Source organism: Rhinopithecus bieti, unplaced genomic scaffold (assembly GCF_001698545.2).
Source record: "Rhinopithecus bieti isolate Rb0 unplaced genomic scaffold, ASM169854v2 scaffold_9615, whole genome shotgun sequence".
NCBI lineage: Eukaryota > Metazoa > Chordata > Mammalia > Primates > Cercopithecidae > Rhinopithecus > Rhinopithecus bieti.
The window spans coordinates 1,077,396-1,093,009 of record NW_016806325.1 but is presented as its reverse complement, the minus strand read 5'-3'; the positions used below and the strand labels follow the sequence as shown (position 1 = coordinate 1,093,009).

General features: G+C 36.5%; 1 protein-coding gene across 2 annotated transcripts in view; it reads left to right on the top strand.

Moving 5' to 3' along the window:
- HBS1L (HBS1 like translational GTPase) overlaps positions 1-12,342 on the top strand; it is a 106,716-nt gene extending 94,374 nt beyond the window's left edge. For both annotated transcript variants that reach the window (XM_017875475.1, XM_017875477.1), the window contains 3 exons: positions 7,576-7,676; positions 10,468-10,612; positions 11,666-12,342. In XM_017875475.1, coding sequence (XP_017730964.1) covers positions 7,576-7,676; positions 10,468-10,612; positions 11,666-11,677 — 258 coding nt within the window. In that variant the 3' untranslated portion in view covers positions 11,678-12,342. The remainder of the gene's footprint in view (positions 1-7,575; positions 7,677-10,467; positions 10,613-11,665) is intronic.
- The last annotated feature ends 3,272 nt before the right edge of the window (positions 12,343-15,614 follow it).

Below are 15,614 nucleotides of genomic sequence, written 5' to 3'. Positions count from 1 at the left end.
ATTAAAATTTTTATCATCTATTTCTTTTTACTTCTTTTTTTTTTTTTTTTTTTACCAACTAGTGGTTTTTGATTACATGGATAAATTGTATAATGGTGAAATCTAAGATTTTAGTGCATCCATCACCCAAGTAGGGTACATTGTACCCAAGATGTAGTTTTTTATCCCTCACCCTCCCCCAAGCCCTACCTGCTACTGAGTCTCCAGTGTCCTCTATACTGTTCTATATGTCTTTGTGTACCCATAGCTTAGCTCCCACTTTTAAGTAAGCACATATGCTATTTGATTTTTTATTCCTGAGTTATTTCACTTAGAATAATATCCTCCAGCTCTATCCAAATTGCTACAAAACACACTATCTCTACCCTTTGTATGGCTGAGTAGTATTCCATGGTGTACACACACATTTCCTCTATCCACTCATTGGTTGATGGACACTTACGTTGGTTCCACATTCTTACAACTGTAAATTGTGCTGTGATAAACATATGCATTCAGGTATCTTTTTGATATAATGACTTATTTTCCTTTGGGTAGATACCCAGTAGTGAGAGCACTAGATCAAATGGTAGATCTACTTTTAGTTCTTTGAGAAATCTCCATACTGTTTTCTTCAGAGGCTATACCAATCTACATTCCTACCAGCCGTGCACAAGTGTTCACTTCTTCATCGCATACATGGCAACATCTATTGTTTTTTGACTTTTTAGTAATGGCCATTCTGGCTGGAGTAAGGTGGTATCCTGTTGTGGCTTTGATTTGTACTTCCTCGATGATTAATGATGTTGAGCATGTTTTCATATGTTTCTTGGCCATTTGTATGTCTTCTTTTGAGAAGTATCTGTTCATGTCATTTGCCCATTTCCTGATGTAATTGTTCATTTTTTTTTTCTTGTTGATTTGAGTCTTTTGTAGATTCTGGATACTACCTGTCAGATGCATAGTTTGCACATATTTTCTTTCATTCTGTGGGTTGTCTGTTTGCTATATTCAGGATTTCTTTGCTGTGCACTAGCTCTTTAGCTTAATTAGGTCTTATCTATTTATTTTTATTTCCATTGAATCTGCTTTTGGGGTCTTAGTCATACATTCTTTACCTAGGTCAATGTCCAGAGGAACCTCTCCCAGGTTTTCCTCCAGAATTTCCATGGTTTCAGGTCCTAGATCCAAGTCCCTCTTGAGTTGACTCTCGCATGTGGTGAGAGACAGGAATCCAGTTTTCGTTCTTCCATATGTAGCTATCCAGATTTCCCAGCACCATCCGTTGAATAGGGTGTCCTCTCCCCAATTTATGTTTTTGCATGCCTTGTCAAAGATCAGTTGGTTGTTAAGTATTTGACTTTGTTTCTGAGTTCTCTATTCTGTTCCATTGGTCTGTGAATCTACCTTTATACCAGTAACATGCTATTTTGGTTATTATAGCCTGTAGTATAATTTGAAGTAAGGTAATGTGATGCCTTCAGATTTGCTTTTTTTGCTTAGGATTCCTTCGGCTAATTGGGCTCTTTTTTGGTTCCATATGAATTTTAGAATTGTTTTTTCTAATCTTGTGGAAAATGATGTTGGTATTTTGACAGGAATTGCACCAAATCTGTAGATTGCTTTGGGCAGTGTGGTCTCTTCCACGATATTGATTCTTCCATTTCATGAGCATGGGATGTATCTCTGCTCATTTGTCATCCATGATTTCTTTCAGCAGTGTTTTGTAGTTCTCCTTGTAAGAGATCTTTCACCTCCTAGGCTAAGTACATTCCTGGGTGAGTTGGTTGGTTGGTTTTGTAGCTATTGTAAAAGGGGTTAAGTTCTTGTTCTTGATTTGATTCTCAGCTTGATCGTTGTTGGTGCTACTGATTTGTGTACATTGATTTTGTAACCTGAGACTCTACTGAATTCATTTGTCAAATCTAGGTGTTGTTTGGGTGGAGTCTTTAGGGTTTTCTAGGTATGTGATTATATCGTTGGCAAACAGAGATAGTTTGACTACTCTTTTCCAATTTGGATGCCCTTTATTTCTTTCTCTTGCCTGATTGCTCTGGCTAGGACTTCCAGTACTGTGTTTAATAGAAGTAGTGAGAGTGAACATCCTTGTCTTGTTTCAGTTCTTAAAGGGAATGCTTTCAGCTTTTCCCCATTTAGTATGATGTTGGCTGTGGGTTTGTCATATGTGGCTTTTATTATTTTTAGGTATGTTTCCCCTTTGCCTGGTTTATTGAAGTTTTTATCATTAAGGGATCCTGGATTTTATCTAGTGCTTTTTCCACATCTATCGAGATGATCATCTGGTCTTTTTTTGCTTTTAATTGTTTCAGTGATGAATCACATTTATTGACTTGCATATGCTGAACCATTCCTGCATCCCTGGGAGGAAACCTCCTTGATCATGGTAAAATATCTTTTGGATATGCTATTGGATTTTGTTTGCTAGTATTTTGTTAGGGATTTTTGCATCTATGTTTATCAGGGGTATTGGTCTGTAGTTTTCTTTTTTTGTTATGTCCTTTCCTGGTTTTGTTATCAGGGTGATGGTACTGGCTTTATGGAATGAGTTAGGATTCTCTCTTTCTCAATCTTTTAATAGTTCCAGTAGGATTGGTGTTATTTCTTTGAATGTCTGGTAGAATTTGGCTATGGATCCATCTGGCCCTGGGCTTTTTTGTTGTTGTTGGCAATTTTTTTATTACTGATTTATTCTCACTGCTTGATATTGGTCTGTTTAGGATTTCTTATTTCTTCCTGATTCAAGCTTGGAGGGTTGTATGTTTCCAGGATTTATCCATTTCCTCTAGATTTTCCAGTTTGTGTGCACGAACGTGTTTATAATAGTCTCAAATGATCTTATGTATTTCTGTGGTGTCGTTTATAATGTCTCCATTTTCATTTTGAATTGAGCTTATTTGAATCTTCTCTCTTCTTTATATTTTTTTAAGTGGAAATAATAGAAGAATGGATTAGACTTTGTTAATTTATATTTGATTGTGTGTGTGTATGTATATATATATATATATATATATATAAAGCATGGAATTTACCACTTTTAAGTGTACAATCAGTGGCATTAAGTACCTCCACAATGTTGTGCAGTCATCACTACTATTCATTTTTTTTTTTTTTCCTGAGATGGAGTCTCATTTTCGCGTCCAGGCTAGAGTACAGTGACACAATCTTGGCTCACTGCAACCTCTGCCTTCTGGGCTCAAGCAGTCCTCCTGCCTCAGCCTCCCATAACTGCCTCAGCCTCCTGAGTAGCTGGGACTACAGGTGTGTGCCACCACGGCTGGCTAATTTTTTGTATTTTTAATGGAGATGGGGTTTCACCTTGTTGGCCAGGCTGATCCCGAACTCCTGACCTTAGGTGATCCACCAGTTTTGGCCTACCAGAGTGCTGGGATTATAGGCGTTGAGCCATTGCGCCCAGCCAATCATCACTACTATTCAACTTTTTCAACATCCCAAACTGAAAATCTGTACCCATTAAACAGTAACTTCCCATTATTCCCTCTCGGTATCCCCTGGTAACCATTCTTCTACTTACTTTCTCTGTGAATTTGCCTGTTCTAGGTTCCTTATGTAAGGTCCTTTTGTGTCTGGCTTATTTCACTTAGCAAATTGTTTTCATGGTTTGTCCATTTTGTAGTGTGTATCAGAATTTCATCCCTTTTTAAGCCTGAATAACATTCCATTGCATGTATATACCACCTTTTAAAAATCCATTTATCTGTTGATGCACATTTGGGTTATTTCCATCTTTTGGCTGTTATGAATAATGCTGCTGTGAAAATGGATGTACAAGTATCTATTGGGATTCATGCTTTCCATTCTTTTGGGCATATGCCTAGGAGTGGAATTGCTGGATCATATGGTAATTCTATGTTTGACTTTTTGAGGAACTGCTAAACCATTTTCCACAGGGGCTCTACCATTTTACATTCCCACCAGCAGTGCATAAGGGTTCTGTTTTCTCTACTTTCTTGTCAACACATTAAATAACAAGTTTTCTAGGAGTGGGGTGTGGGAGAGGGATTTTTAAAAATATTATGGGCAAACTAATAGTTGTTAAGTGGTGTCTTATAGTGGTTTTGATTTGCATTTCTCTAATTAGATGCTGAACATCTTTTCATGTGCTTGTTAGCCATTTGTATATCTTTGAGAAATGTCTTTTTAAATCCTTTGCACATTTTGAATTAGGTTGTGTTGTTATTAATAGAAATTCTTAATATCATCCCCTATTACATACATGATTTGCGGATATTTTCTCCTATTCTCTAGGCTGCCTTTTCATTATCTTGATAATGTCCTTTGCTGCACGAAAGTTTTTAATTTGGTTGAAGTACAGTTTATTTTTTCCTTTGTTGCCTGTGTTTTTGGTGTATTATCCAAGAAATCATTGCCAAATCCAATGTCATAAAGCTTTTGTGCTGTGTTCTCTTCTAAGAGTTTTGTTGTTTTTGCTTTTATATTTAGGTCTTTGATACATTCTCAGTTAATTTTTGTACATATGTAAGGTAGAACTTCATTGTTTTGCATATGGATATCCAATTTTCCCAGCACCATGAGTTGAAAAGACTGTTCTTTCCCTATTTACTGGTCCCGGTACCCTTGTTGAAAACCAATTGACTATGTATTTGTTAATATTTTTAAAATACAGGTTATCTAGATAATTAAGGAAAATAATTTATTTGGCCACCTAACAGGTTATGTAGCCCATTTCAGTTTATAAAACACTAGATAATTTGATTCTCATAACCGTACATGAAGTATAGAATCCCAGCCTTTACCTGAAACCCTTTAGGCCAATGGTTTTAGAACTCAGAAATGTTAGAACTTTAGAAAGGTAAATAATGCATAAAAGTTACACAACAGAAGGGAACAACACTCTAAAATCAAAATATTAATGTTTCTGCACCAGAACTTATTAACACTAACTGAGATAAATTAAGATCAGTACATTGCCTCACATCAAGTTTGGTTTTGCACTTAAATGGGCTTGTTACAGACAGGAAAAATCTTCAGATTTTCGGTCTTTTGGGACTTGGGAATTGCAGATAAGTGATTGTGGATCTGTATTAGTATGGTTCCCATTTATAGTTAAGGAATTGAACCCTCTGAGAGGTTGTGCTATATAAATAATAAGTGATTAAGCCAGGACTCCTTATTCGTTACCTTTACTCTGAAATCCAGTGCTTTTTTTTCCTATTACACTATGCTGCATGTTGAATTATAGATGACTTTGGTTATATGTAATCTGAATTAAAATGTTGAGATAGTGTACAGTCACTTCTCTCTGTTATTTTCGTGTAATAATTTGTTTGAGCTACTATTTGCAAGATACTGAGGAGATAAAAAGACATATGAGACCTAACTTCATGCTGCCACCACCCATCCTTTGTTCACCCTGATTTTACCTGGAATACACACATAGCTCACCAAGTTAGAAAGAACTTAATTAGGTTTGTGTGCTTCTGTTCTTTCAAATTTGGCCATGGAGACTGGTTCCAGTTCCTTTGTCACACCTTGGCTAAGCGAAGTGAATCCTACTTGTTTACATAAGTTGTTTGTTACAAAAGAAATGTTTCTTAGATACTTAGACTTATATTTATGTTATGTTGATACTGGTTAAGACCTGAATGCTCTGAATGCACAGAGGTGTTTCTCACCACTTTACCATGCGTTGTGGCAAGTTTTTCACCCCCAGTAGTCAGTTTTTAATTCTTTTGGAATCTTTCTAGTTCTGACTCCTCAAGTGCCATTGAAAAATAAAACCACTTTTGTCTTTTTTGGAGTAATGGAGGCTCAGCTGTGCCTTTTTGTTTTGTTTTGTTTTTTTAAATTGAATGAGTTGGTTTAGAAAGTTCCCAAAGTCTAGGATTGTGCATCAACAGCCCCTCTTGCATTTCTGTTTTCTGAATGTGCAAACTGTTTTGGCTAGGAAATTCCAGAGTAGAAGTGTCAGTGTTTCTACAAACAGCATTAAATGGTCCTTATAAACCAATGAAACTTTGATAGTTCTGATATGTCCTGGGAATTGGTCTTTCCAATACCTCCAAACTGTAGACATATTACACACTTCATGCTTATTGCACACTTATTATTTGAGCAAGGATAGTCAATCTATGTTCTGGTTTGGATTAGGGTGTATCCAAACCTTAGCTTCATCTTCATGAAGCGAAAGGTTCCATTTGTATGATTTCTATAGCCCTCCTTGTAAACTCAAGTGGGAAGAGCTTTCAATTTGTAGTTTCAACTGACATAAGCCCAAAATTCAGCTCTACATGTAGCACCATGGCCACATTAAATTGCTTAACCTTTTTTATTTTAATTTTCCTTACATATAAAACATGGAAATAATAGCTAATATATAAGACCATCAGTTAACTGAATGCTTGCCATATGCCAGGCACCACTTTAAAATAACATTATCTGATTTTCCTCATTTCAGTGATAAGGAACCAGAGGCTGGGGATTTTAGGGGTGGAAGATTGTTAAAAAAATTATGCCAGGCCAGGCACACTGGGTCATGCCTGTAATCCCAGCACTTTGAGAGGCCAAGACAGGCGGATCACCTGAGGTCAGGAGTTCGAGACCAGCCTGGCCAACATGGTGAAACCCCATCTGTACTAAAAGTACAAAAACTAGCTGGGTGTGGTGTCGTGCACCTGTAATCCCAGCTGCTGTAGGGGCTGAGGTAGGAGAATTGCCTGAACCTGGGAGGTAGAAGTTGCAGTGAGCTGAGATTGCACCACTGCACTCCCGCCTGGACAACAGAGCAAGACTCCGCTTCCAAAAATAAAAAGAACTTGCCCCAAAGTTCACACAACTAGAGGTTATTTGAACCCAGGTCTGTCTGACTTCAGGGCCTACTCAGCTGCCACATAAATTAAATAGGACTTATAAATCATATCATACAATGCTTGTACCCAGTGTAGTTAAAAATGTTATTGTCCTTCCTCTTTACCTCTGTATTTATTATAATATTCTTATTCAACAATGAATACATTAATTACTGTGAATATGGTATTATCCCCCTCTCTAATTTGTATGAGACAATTCATATTCATTGAACATCTACCATGGCAGGTGCTGTGTCTGATCCTATTTAATTTTCATCATAACACTATAAAAGCCTACTTATTTTACACTTAAGAAAACTGAGGTACAGACAGATAGAAGAGAAAGAGTTGAGATTCAATCCCAGGTTCTTTCCCTACTACTACTTATAATAATAAAAATGACAACAACATTTGTTCTAAATGACGAATTATCTTACTTAATCTTTACAACAACCCTAAGATGTTGTTACCCTCCATCTGTACAGAGGAAAAAGCTGACAGGTTATGCACTGAACTAAGTTGATACAGCAGTTGGTGCAGTAGAAATTTCAAATGCCTCTCATGACTTTTTTCCCCTTAGTAAGTTAAGTAACCACCTGATTAGAGTGGTGGGACTTAGAGGAAGCAACTGGAGATCCTGAAAGACTCCAACAGTAGCACTGAACTGAAGATAATTAAGTGTAAGTGCCAAAAGAAAAGGACAGCGATACTATGCAGATTTTTAGTGTTATAATTTTTTTTGTTTTAGGTGCTGTTACACTACCAAACTGTCAGTGAACCCGCCGTTATTAAACGATTGATTAGTGTCTTAAACAAAAGCACGGGTGAAGTCACAAAGAAAAAGCCTAAGTGAGTGTTTTAATACGGAAATGATAAGCAATTTAAGCCAATTTTTTAAAGATTAACTCATTTGTGTAGTATTTCTCTTTGTGGTAAGTGAAACCCATTTTTACTTGTTCCAGAAATTATTTTTTTCAAGGACTAGATTAAAACAAACATAAAAACAAGCAAGTATTTAAGCTCTTGTTTAGATATGAATGCTAGATATAATTTCTGTTATGTGTGGTGGTGGAGGATGTGAATTATAAATAAACGTAAATATAAGCTTATATATGTATGTACATTTCAAGCCGTAGATACTGATGATGTGAAAATAAGGGCATTTCAACAAAAACCAGACCTACGTTTTAAAAAGTATGTCTAGGCACTGGTTCCAAATTTCTACTGCGTGTTTAACTTTCTTGTCACCTCCTTAATAAGATCATTCCCTACGCTAAGCTAAGAAGAAAATAATCTACACACTCTGTAGTGCCTGCTCTTTTCCCATATGGAAAGTTTTTTTTTTTGTTTTGTTTTTGTGTTTTGCTCCAAGTCCACCTGGAGCCTTAAGTTGAGGTGATCAGCATCCTGTTGGGCCTGCTGATTAGCATTAATGTCCAGGCCTACGTGTGACACTTTCCCTCTGGCTAGGACAAGATTGGGATTTTTTAAGTACTTCCTCAGAAACTAAGTATGTAAATAAAAACAAAATACAAGACTAGAGATGAATGTTACAAAATAGATTTGTTGGCCAGGCACAGTGGCTGATGCCTGTAATCCTAGCACTTCGGGAGGCAGAGGCAGGTGGATCACTTGAGGTCTGGAGTTTGAGACCAGCTTGGCCAACATGGTGAAACCCCGTCTACACTAAAAATACAAAAATTAGTTGCGTGTGGTGGCTCACAACTGTAATCCCAGCTACTCAGGAGTCTGAGGCAGGAGAATCCCTTGAACCCGGTGGGTGGAGGTTGCAGTGAGCGGTGATCGCGCCACTTCACTCCAGCCTGGGCAAAAGAGTGAAACTCCATCCCCCCCCAAAAAAAAAGAAAAAAAGAAAAAAAAGATTTCTTACCCTAATCCAAGTTAAGGCTAATTGCAATTTGGTTTGGCTGCTTTAGCTTTGGGGTTTCCCTTCCAACTTCTTTTCCAATAACATCCCAAGTCCCCTTTTTTCTATCCTTGGTGTTCCTCATCTTTTACACCTGCAGAAGAGGCCAAATATGGGTAGTGGGTTAATAGGCTGACTGCAAGTGGAAGAGGAAATCTTACATTGCTCTAAACCCTTGCCTGTTTCTCTGTTATGAGGAAGGGCTACTTTACCTCTCTTCTAAAGGTAGATCTTTATATTTAACCTGAGTCTTTAGCTTCTGGCATGAGTGTTTGCCATAATGTTCTGAGAAACATGATATAACTATACGACTGACATTTCTTGAGGACCACTATTTTTTAGGCTGTATTGTGAATGCTTTCACATGATGTATATTCTTAGCAGTCCTGTGAAGCATCTAGCAAGTGACGCAAAGCTCAAGTGATAGAGGCAGGATTCTAACCTAGTCAATTGGTTTACATAACTTATATTCTTTTGTTCAGGAGCCAGGTTGTTTGACCCAGACAATTGATACAGAATTTTTAGTCTGAAATTGGCTCATCATATATAATCCTGAGTCTTCCCCTCCATGCTCCTGCTACAAAATCCTAGCTCAGTGATGGTAGAGTTTAACGTATATTCTCATGTTTGTGTTCTCTGTCACCTTATCTGTAGCTTTATCCTTTTATTTTGCACAACTGTTTGGCCTTTCCCTTTGATTCCTGTTCAGGTACGTTGTAGGCTCTTGATTATGCAGAATGGAATTTAATGTTTTAGAAACTAAATTAGGAACAAGCCATGTATGTATTAGATGCTCTCCTTCCTAAGGGATGAACTGAAGCCTGAAATTGTCCAAAACCGATATTTGGAATTTTTGGTGTATTTTTTTAGAACCTTCTTTTAGTCTGTCTGCCCCTGAACTAATCTTTCAAAAGGAGAGTTTATGATTTCTGTCCACTATACTTGTAGAGTACATCAAAATTAAATTAGAAAACAATTCCAAAATGTCCCTTTTTAGGTTCTGCCTGTCTGAGCAGGACCCACTCTAGAGATTTTTTGTTTACTTATTTTTATGAAACCATTTACAGTCTGATCCATGCCTGGTCTTCCTTCATATTTTACAAGTATCATATTGTGGAAAAGCTACTTATGTAATTTTTGTCCTGAATTCCTGCTAAGCAACTATTATTCCTGTGTGGGGAAACAGAGAGATTGCTTGCTTGATTGAGGGTAATCTTAGCAACAACAGATTGATTGTCCTCTTTACAGATAACTTCCTAATACACATTCCCCAAATTACAGTTTTACTAGGAAAGACATAGGGCATTATATTCCGCTTTGCAAATACTTTTTTTATAGAAATAAGCCTTAGTATAATTTTCTTTATTAGATAATTGAACTCACTTTCTTGAGGGAATGAAAGAAAAAGCATTTCTTTCATGAGGAGGGGCCTTAAGCATTTTAGGCTATGGTGGTCCTGTAAGGGATAGAGTTATATTTGGAAGACAGGTAAAAATGAACTACCTAATGTTTCTTAAATCTAGAATTACTCCTCATTTCTTTCAACTAAAGCAGAAAGTCCAAAGACATATATTTTATTCAAAAAATATTTTCTTGTTTTGAAAGACACAGTTGATATGTTGGTTAAATGTGAAATATTTGTTTTTCAGGTTGTCATTATTATGTCTATTCACGTCTATCATATATTCATTTGTTCTTTTTTTGTCTGAATAGGTTTTTGACTAAAGGCCAGAATGCATTGGTAGAGCTGCAGACACAAAGACCAATAGCTCTTGAGCTATATAAAGACTTTAAAGAGCTGGGGAGGTTCATGCTACGTTATGGTGGTTCTACAATAGCTGCTGGTGTTGTCACTGAGGTATTTTATTTTAAAGTGACTCATTATATATCCATAGTTATGATGCCTTTTCTTTTTTACCTTTTAGGAATGAAAAGAAAGCTTTGAGGGAATGAAAGAAGAAGCATTGATGAGGAGAGGCCTTATGCATTTTAGGTTGTAGTGGTCCTTTAAGGGATAGAGTTATATTTGGAAGATTGGTAAAATCTTCAATGAGATTTTGTGGCTTAAAGGAAACACAGTTATGCTATTAGAATAAGAAATTAGAATTTATATTAAATTCTAATTGCTGGAGCAAATAGCCAGAAACGAACCAGAAAATTTCAGTGATTTAATTTCTTCTACATTATCATAATTAATATGAATCTTATGAATATTGTATTTTAAAGGGCACTTCATTACTCCACATGATTGTTTTCTGCCTAAAACTAGTTCATTTAATTGGATATAACATATGCTTTAAATTGCATCAAAAGTGAGTTACACATATCATGAAAGGTCTTTCTTTTAAGTTGCTAAAGTACCAAGAAACTCTATATACATCATTTAAGTAAAATGCATATGGAAGGCGGTGTGGGGTAGAGGTGAAGAAAACAGCTTTCAGAGTTACACTGCCCATTTGTGTTCTTGCTCCACCAACTTTTAGCAGCATAAATGCATTTCTCCTTCAATTTACCTCCTTCAGTATAAAAATAGGATAATAGAATCTATCTCCTAGAGTTGTTGTAAAATGAAATGATAACGTGCAACGAACTCGGCACAGCAGTTGGCACATACGAAACATCCAATATGGTAGCTGATGTCATCATTGTCATCAACATCACATTTAATCTATCAAGACATTCTTTCTGAAAGAGCATTCTAAAAATAAGATAGAGTTGTTTGTGGAGAATAATGGAGAGAGTATAGTAAATTGCAGAAATAGCATGACTAGAAAAGGAAGAAAGTTGCAGAACAAAGAAAAAGATTTTCTCTTGATATAATAATTCTTTCACTGTAATTTTCCCATTGTTGTTCTTATAATGTGATTGATTAAATGATAGCAAATGTCTTTTTTTTTTTTTGCTTTAACAGATAAAAGAATGATGGGTCAGAATTTCTGCCGTGTTTCCGGATACAGTGAAATAGCTAACCTCTGTTTCAAAGAATCCAGTCATTAAGTCAAAGGAACAATGTGCAATTGGTATTTTTTTTAGATGAGAGGAAAAATTAAAGCTAAAATTAGCTGCAAAGAAGTATTAATAATCACCTCTGCAAAAATTATAAGTTCCCAACTGGCAAAGAAAGGCTCATGTTAAAAACAACTTTCCCTTTGAAATGTTAGTAAATGGATTTACTTCGCTGAGATTTATGGCAAGTGTCAAAAATAGTATCCGAAGATACTGAATCATCATGAAATGAACTCTACTTCTGGCCAAAGCACAATGTATTTGCAGTTTTCTCTTTTGATTCAATTATACTTCACATGTTTTAAGGAAAAGTAACTTAATTGGGTTTTTCAGGCAGTTGATATTTGACCTAAGCTTTTTTGTTTGTTTGTTTGTTTGTTTTCCTCCAGTTAACGCTAAGAAAAGATTTGGGGAAGGTTATAATAAAGGTATTTTGTGGTGACCATAAGAATGTCCTCCCCAAACAAGTAAACTTGTGAAAGTTTAATTTGGAATTAGTGGAAGCTGTTCCTTTGAAAGCCAAGATATTATTTAAGTTGTAAAGCCAGCTAATAAAATGCCTTAGTTTGAGCATAATACAAACTGTGTTTTGTTCTTCAGACATTTATGAGATTCTCTAGACATTTATGAGATTCTCTGTCACTAACACTAAATATGATTTAGGGGTTTTGTGGGATCTTTTTCACCTAAGAGTTTCCTAGCTCTGTCACACGAATTATTTTTTATCCTAATGGCAGATCTAATTTCATCTCATCCTTTTTTTTAACTATAACTTGCTTTTCCTATTCTCACTTTTAGAATTACACCTGTGATGGCCCTGTCTTTATTTTGCTTACCTTATAAATTATAAGTCCCCTGTGAGTAAGTAAGAGTCATATTTTTCTTTACGGTTTCAACAACAAACCCCAAAGTTTACTTATTTAAAAACAGGTATTCGTTGAGGTGCCTCCTGGATGCAAGGAGCTTTAGAGTAGATTTTGACCTCAGCTGAACCTGGAACTCTGATCTAACAGACTATTTATGATAAGCCTTTTTTTTTTTTTTTTTTTTTAAAGAAAGCAGTGTGATTTGTATATCGATGGCTTAACATATACAACAGCATTTCTTTTCCCCGCCCCTTTTCATGAACCTGACATTTTGAACATAAGCAATAACATCCATATGGTAAAGTAGGCAGATTATACATGTGCTGCTTGGTGGATGATTACCAAGTGAATGCACTTGGTGTATTTCTTTACCAAAATACATGTGTAGTTGTCACTTCAGAGTAAGTTCACTGAGTTAAGAAACTTTTATTTATATATTAATATTAATCAGGAATTTAACAGATACATGTGACAGCAATTTAACTTCAAGTGACTTAAGCAGCAAAGAAAAATTTTTGAATGACATAACTGAGAAAATTAGAGGTAGCTCTAGCTTTGATTCAGTTTAGATTGAGCAGCTCACCCAATGTTAGCAAGGACTCATCTCCACTCTGCCTTCCTTAGTGCTGGTTTTGCCCTCAAACTCTATACAGAACTCTTAGCTGGGCACGGTGGCTCACACCTGAAATCAAAACACTTTGGGAGGCTGGGTCGGGAGGATAGCTTGAGCCCAGGAGTTTGAGACCAGCTGAGGCAATATAGTGAGACCTTGTCTCTACAGAAAATATTTAAAAACAGATTAGCTGGGTGTGGTGCCACATGCCTGTAGTCCCAGCTACTCAGCAGGCTGGGGTGGGAAGATCACTTGAGCCCAGGAGGTCAAAGCTGCAGTGAGCCATGATCGCATCACTACAGTCCAGCCTGGGCAGCAGAGCAAGACCTTGTCTTCAACAAATAAAAAACCTCTCCTGTAATGCCAGGTTCTTGACAGGATGTGTTAATTCCACACTTACATCCTCAGATCTTCCATCCAGGGCAAAGACAGACTAAAAGAGCATACATTTTCCAGAAATCCTAGAAACATCTCATCATTGACTATGATTGAATTTTATTTATTAATACTTCCCTAGGATATCCTGTGTTTGAGTGTGAAGTAAGTATCACACAAAGCATATAGCTAACAGTTGTGGGAGGGTTGGAAATTCAGGGTGCTGTTAGGAAGGGGAAATGGATTGGGGTTTAAGGTAGGGGGAGTAAAAACAAGAAACCATCCACTCTGTATATTATATAAGACCATGATCGAATTAAGAATTTTAGTTTACAATTTAGCATAAACAAATAGTAGTAGTAGAAATGAATGCATTTATTCATTCCTTCTTCAATAGTGTTTAAGTATAATTTTTTTTTTTTGCATTTTATTGATGATTGATTGTGGTTGAAGGGAGTGGTGACATTATTTTGAGGATTCACTGTGTGAGAACACTGTTGGCAGTGGAAGACTTGAGTTAATTAAGTGACAAAGACGTAGAGCCGGCACGCCCAAGCTTGTTTATGCTCTGATTTCCTCACCCTGTTACTTTCATCCATAATTTATAGTACATCCATTTTGTGTCATTTTGCTTCAGGTATTTCTTGTCCTGACTCTTTTTTTTTATGATTTTACTGTTTCTTCACACTAATGGCCTTGTCCTCTGACTTTGACTCTTTGTGAGATTCTACTGAGCAGTTAACCTCTAGGATAATGTGGCTTGAACACATTATAGAACCGTGTTTGGACTTGTTAGTAGTATTCACACATTCATGACATTTGAGCCTCTCTACTGTGAGAAATGTTTTAGAGACCAGTTTCTGGGCATAGCTGTTTTTCTCCTGTGAGTATGGAAATCAATACTTTTAACTGTTGTTAAAATGCAATCATAGTGACTTCAGAAAATTTGGAAAATACAGAGAAGAATAAAATTAACCCACAGTTCTATCACCTAAAGGTAACTGCTGCCAGTGTTTTCATGTATTTCTTTTGTGTCTCTCCAATGCATTTTTTTACATAGTTGTGAGCGTTAGCCAAGTTATTTTCATTTTATTATGTAATCAATATTTTCAATAGAAGTATTAGAGGTATTTTTTATTGATATAAAATAACAATTACAGATCCTGATATGCAGAAATTAATCAAAATTATACAGTTTCCAAAAAATCAAGACAAGTAGGCCCAATACATACTACTTAATCGTCTTCTAATTTCCCTCTAAAATATTTATAGAAATATGTAAGAGAAAAACATTCATCCTTTCCTTATCTAATTATGAGCCTGCCATATTCCAGGCACAAGAGAAAGCTGTCTGGCTTGAGTCTTAATAGGGCTGATAGTCCAACCAGGGGACAGGGTATCAGAGAGAGATAATTTGAAACTTTAAGATTGGGGGGCAGGTGATGGTAGAAAATTCTGCAGCAAACATTTGTTGATGCTCATCATTTGTTGATGTCATCAAAGATCACCAGGGCATAATTGTAATCAAAATTAGTTTTATTGATGCTTGCTGCAGCAAGAGAGACTGCACACCACTGGGGTCTATACGTGCTTCTCAGTGGGAAGGTGTAAGGAGGGGCTTGCTAAGAATTTGAGCACATGTAGCTAATTTTAAGGAGGGCTGAAGTGAGCATGGGTTTCTTCTGGATTGAGTGAGTGCTGTCAGAAAGTGAGAGTGATTTTGCAATTGGGTATCTTAATTTTTGTGTTGTGGATGGGAGGAAAGGAAAGAAGCAACAGTCATCCATGTTAGCCACAAGAAGAGGTTGGCTATTTATGGTTTGCACAGTGACTTTGTTTTTGTCTGTGCTCAGGCATGATTACAGTATCTCATTTTATCCGGATTACGGTGACCTCATCTGATGTTAGAGATTTGAGAATTGTTAAATGTTCAGCAGGAGAATGCCACCACCTAGTGTGAGTGCTAGGTCAGAAGCTGCTTTTTCACACTGAAACCATTT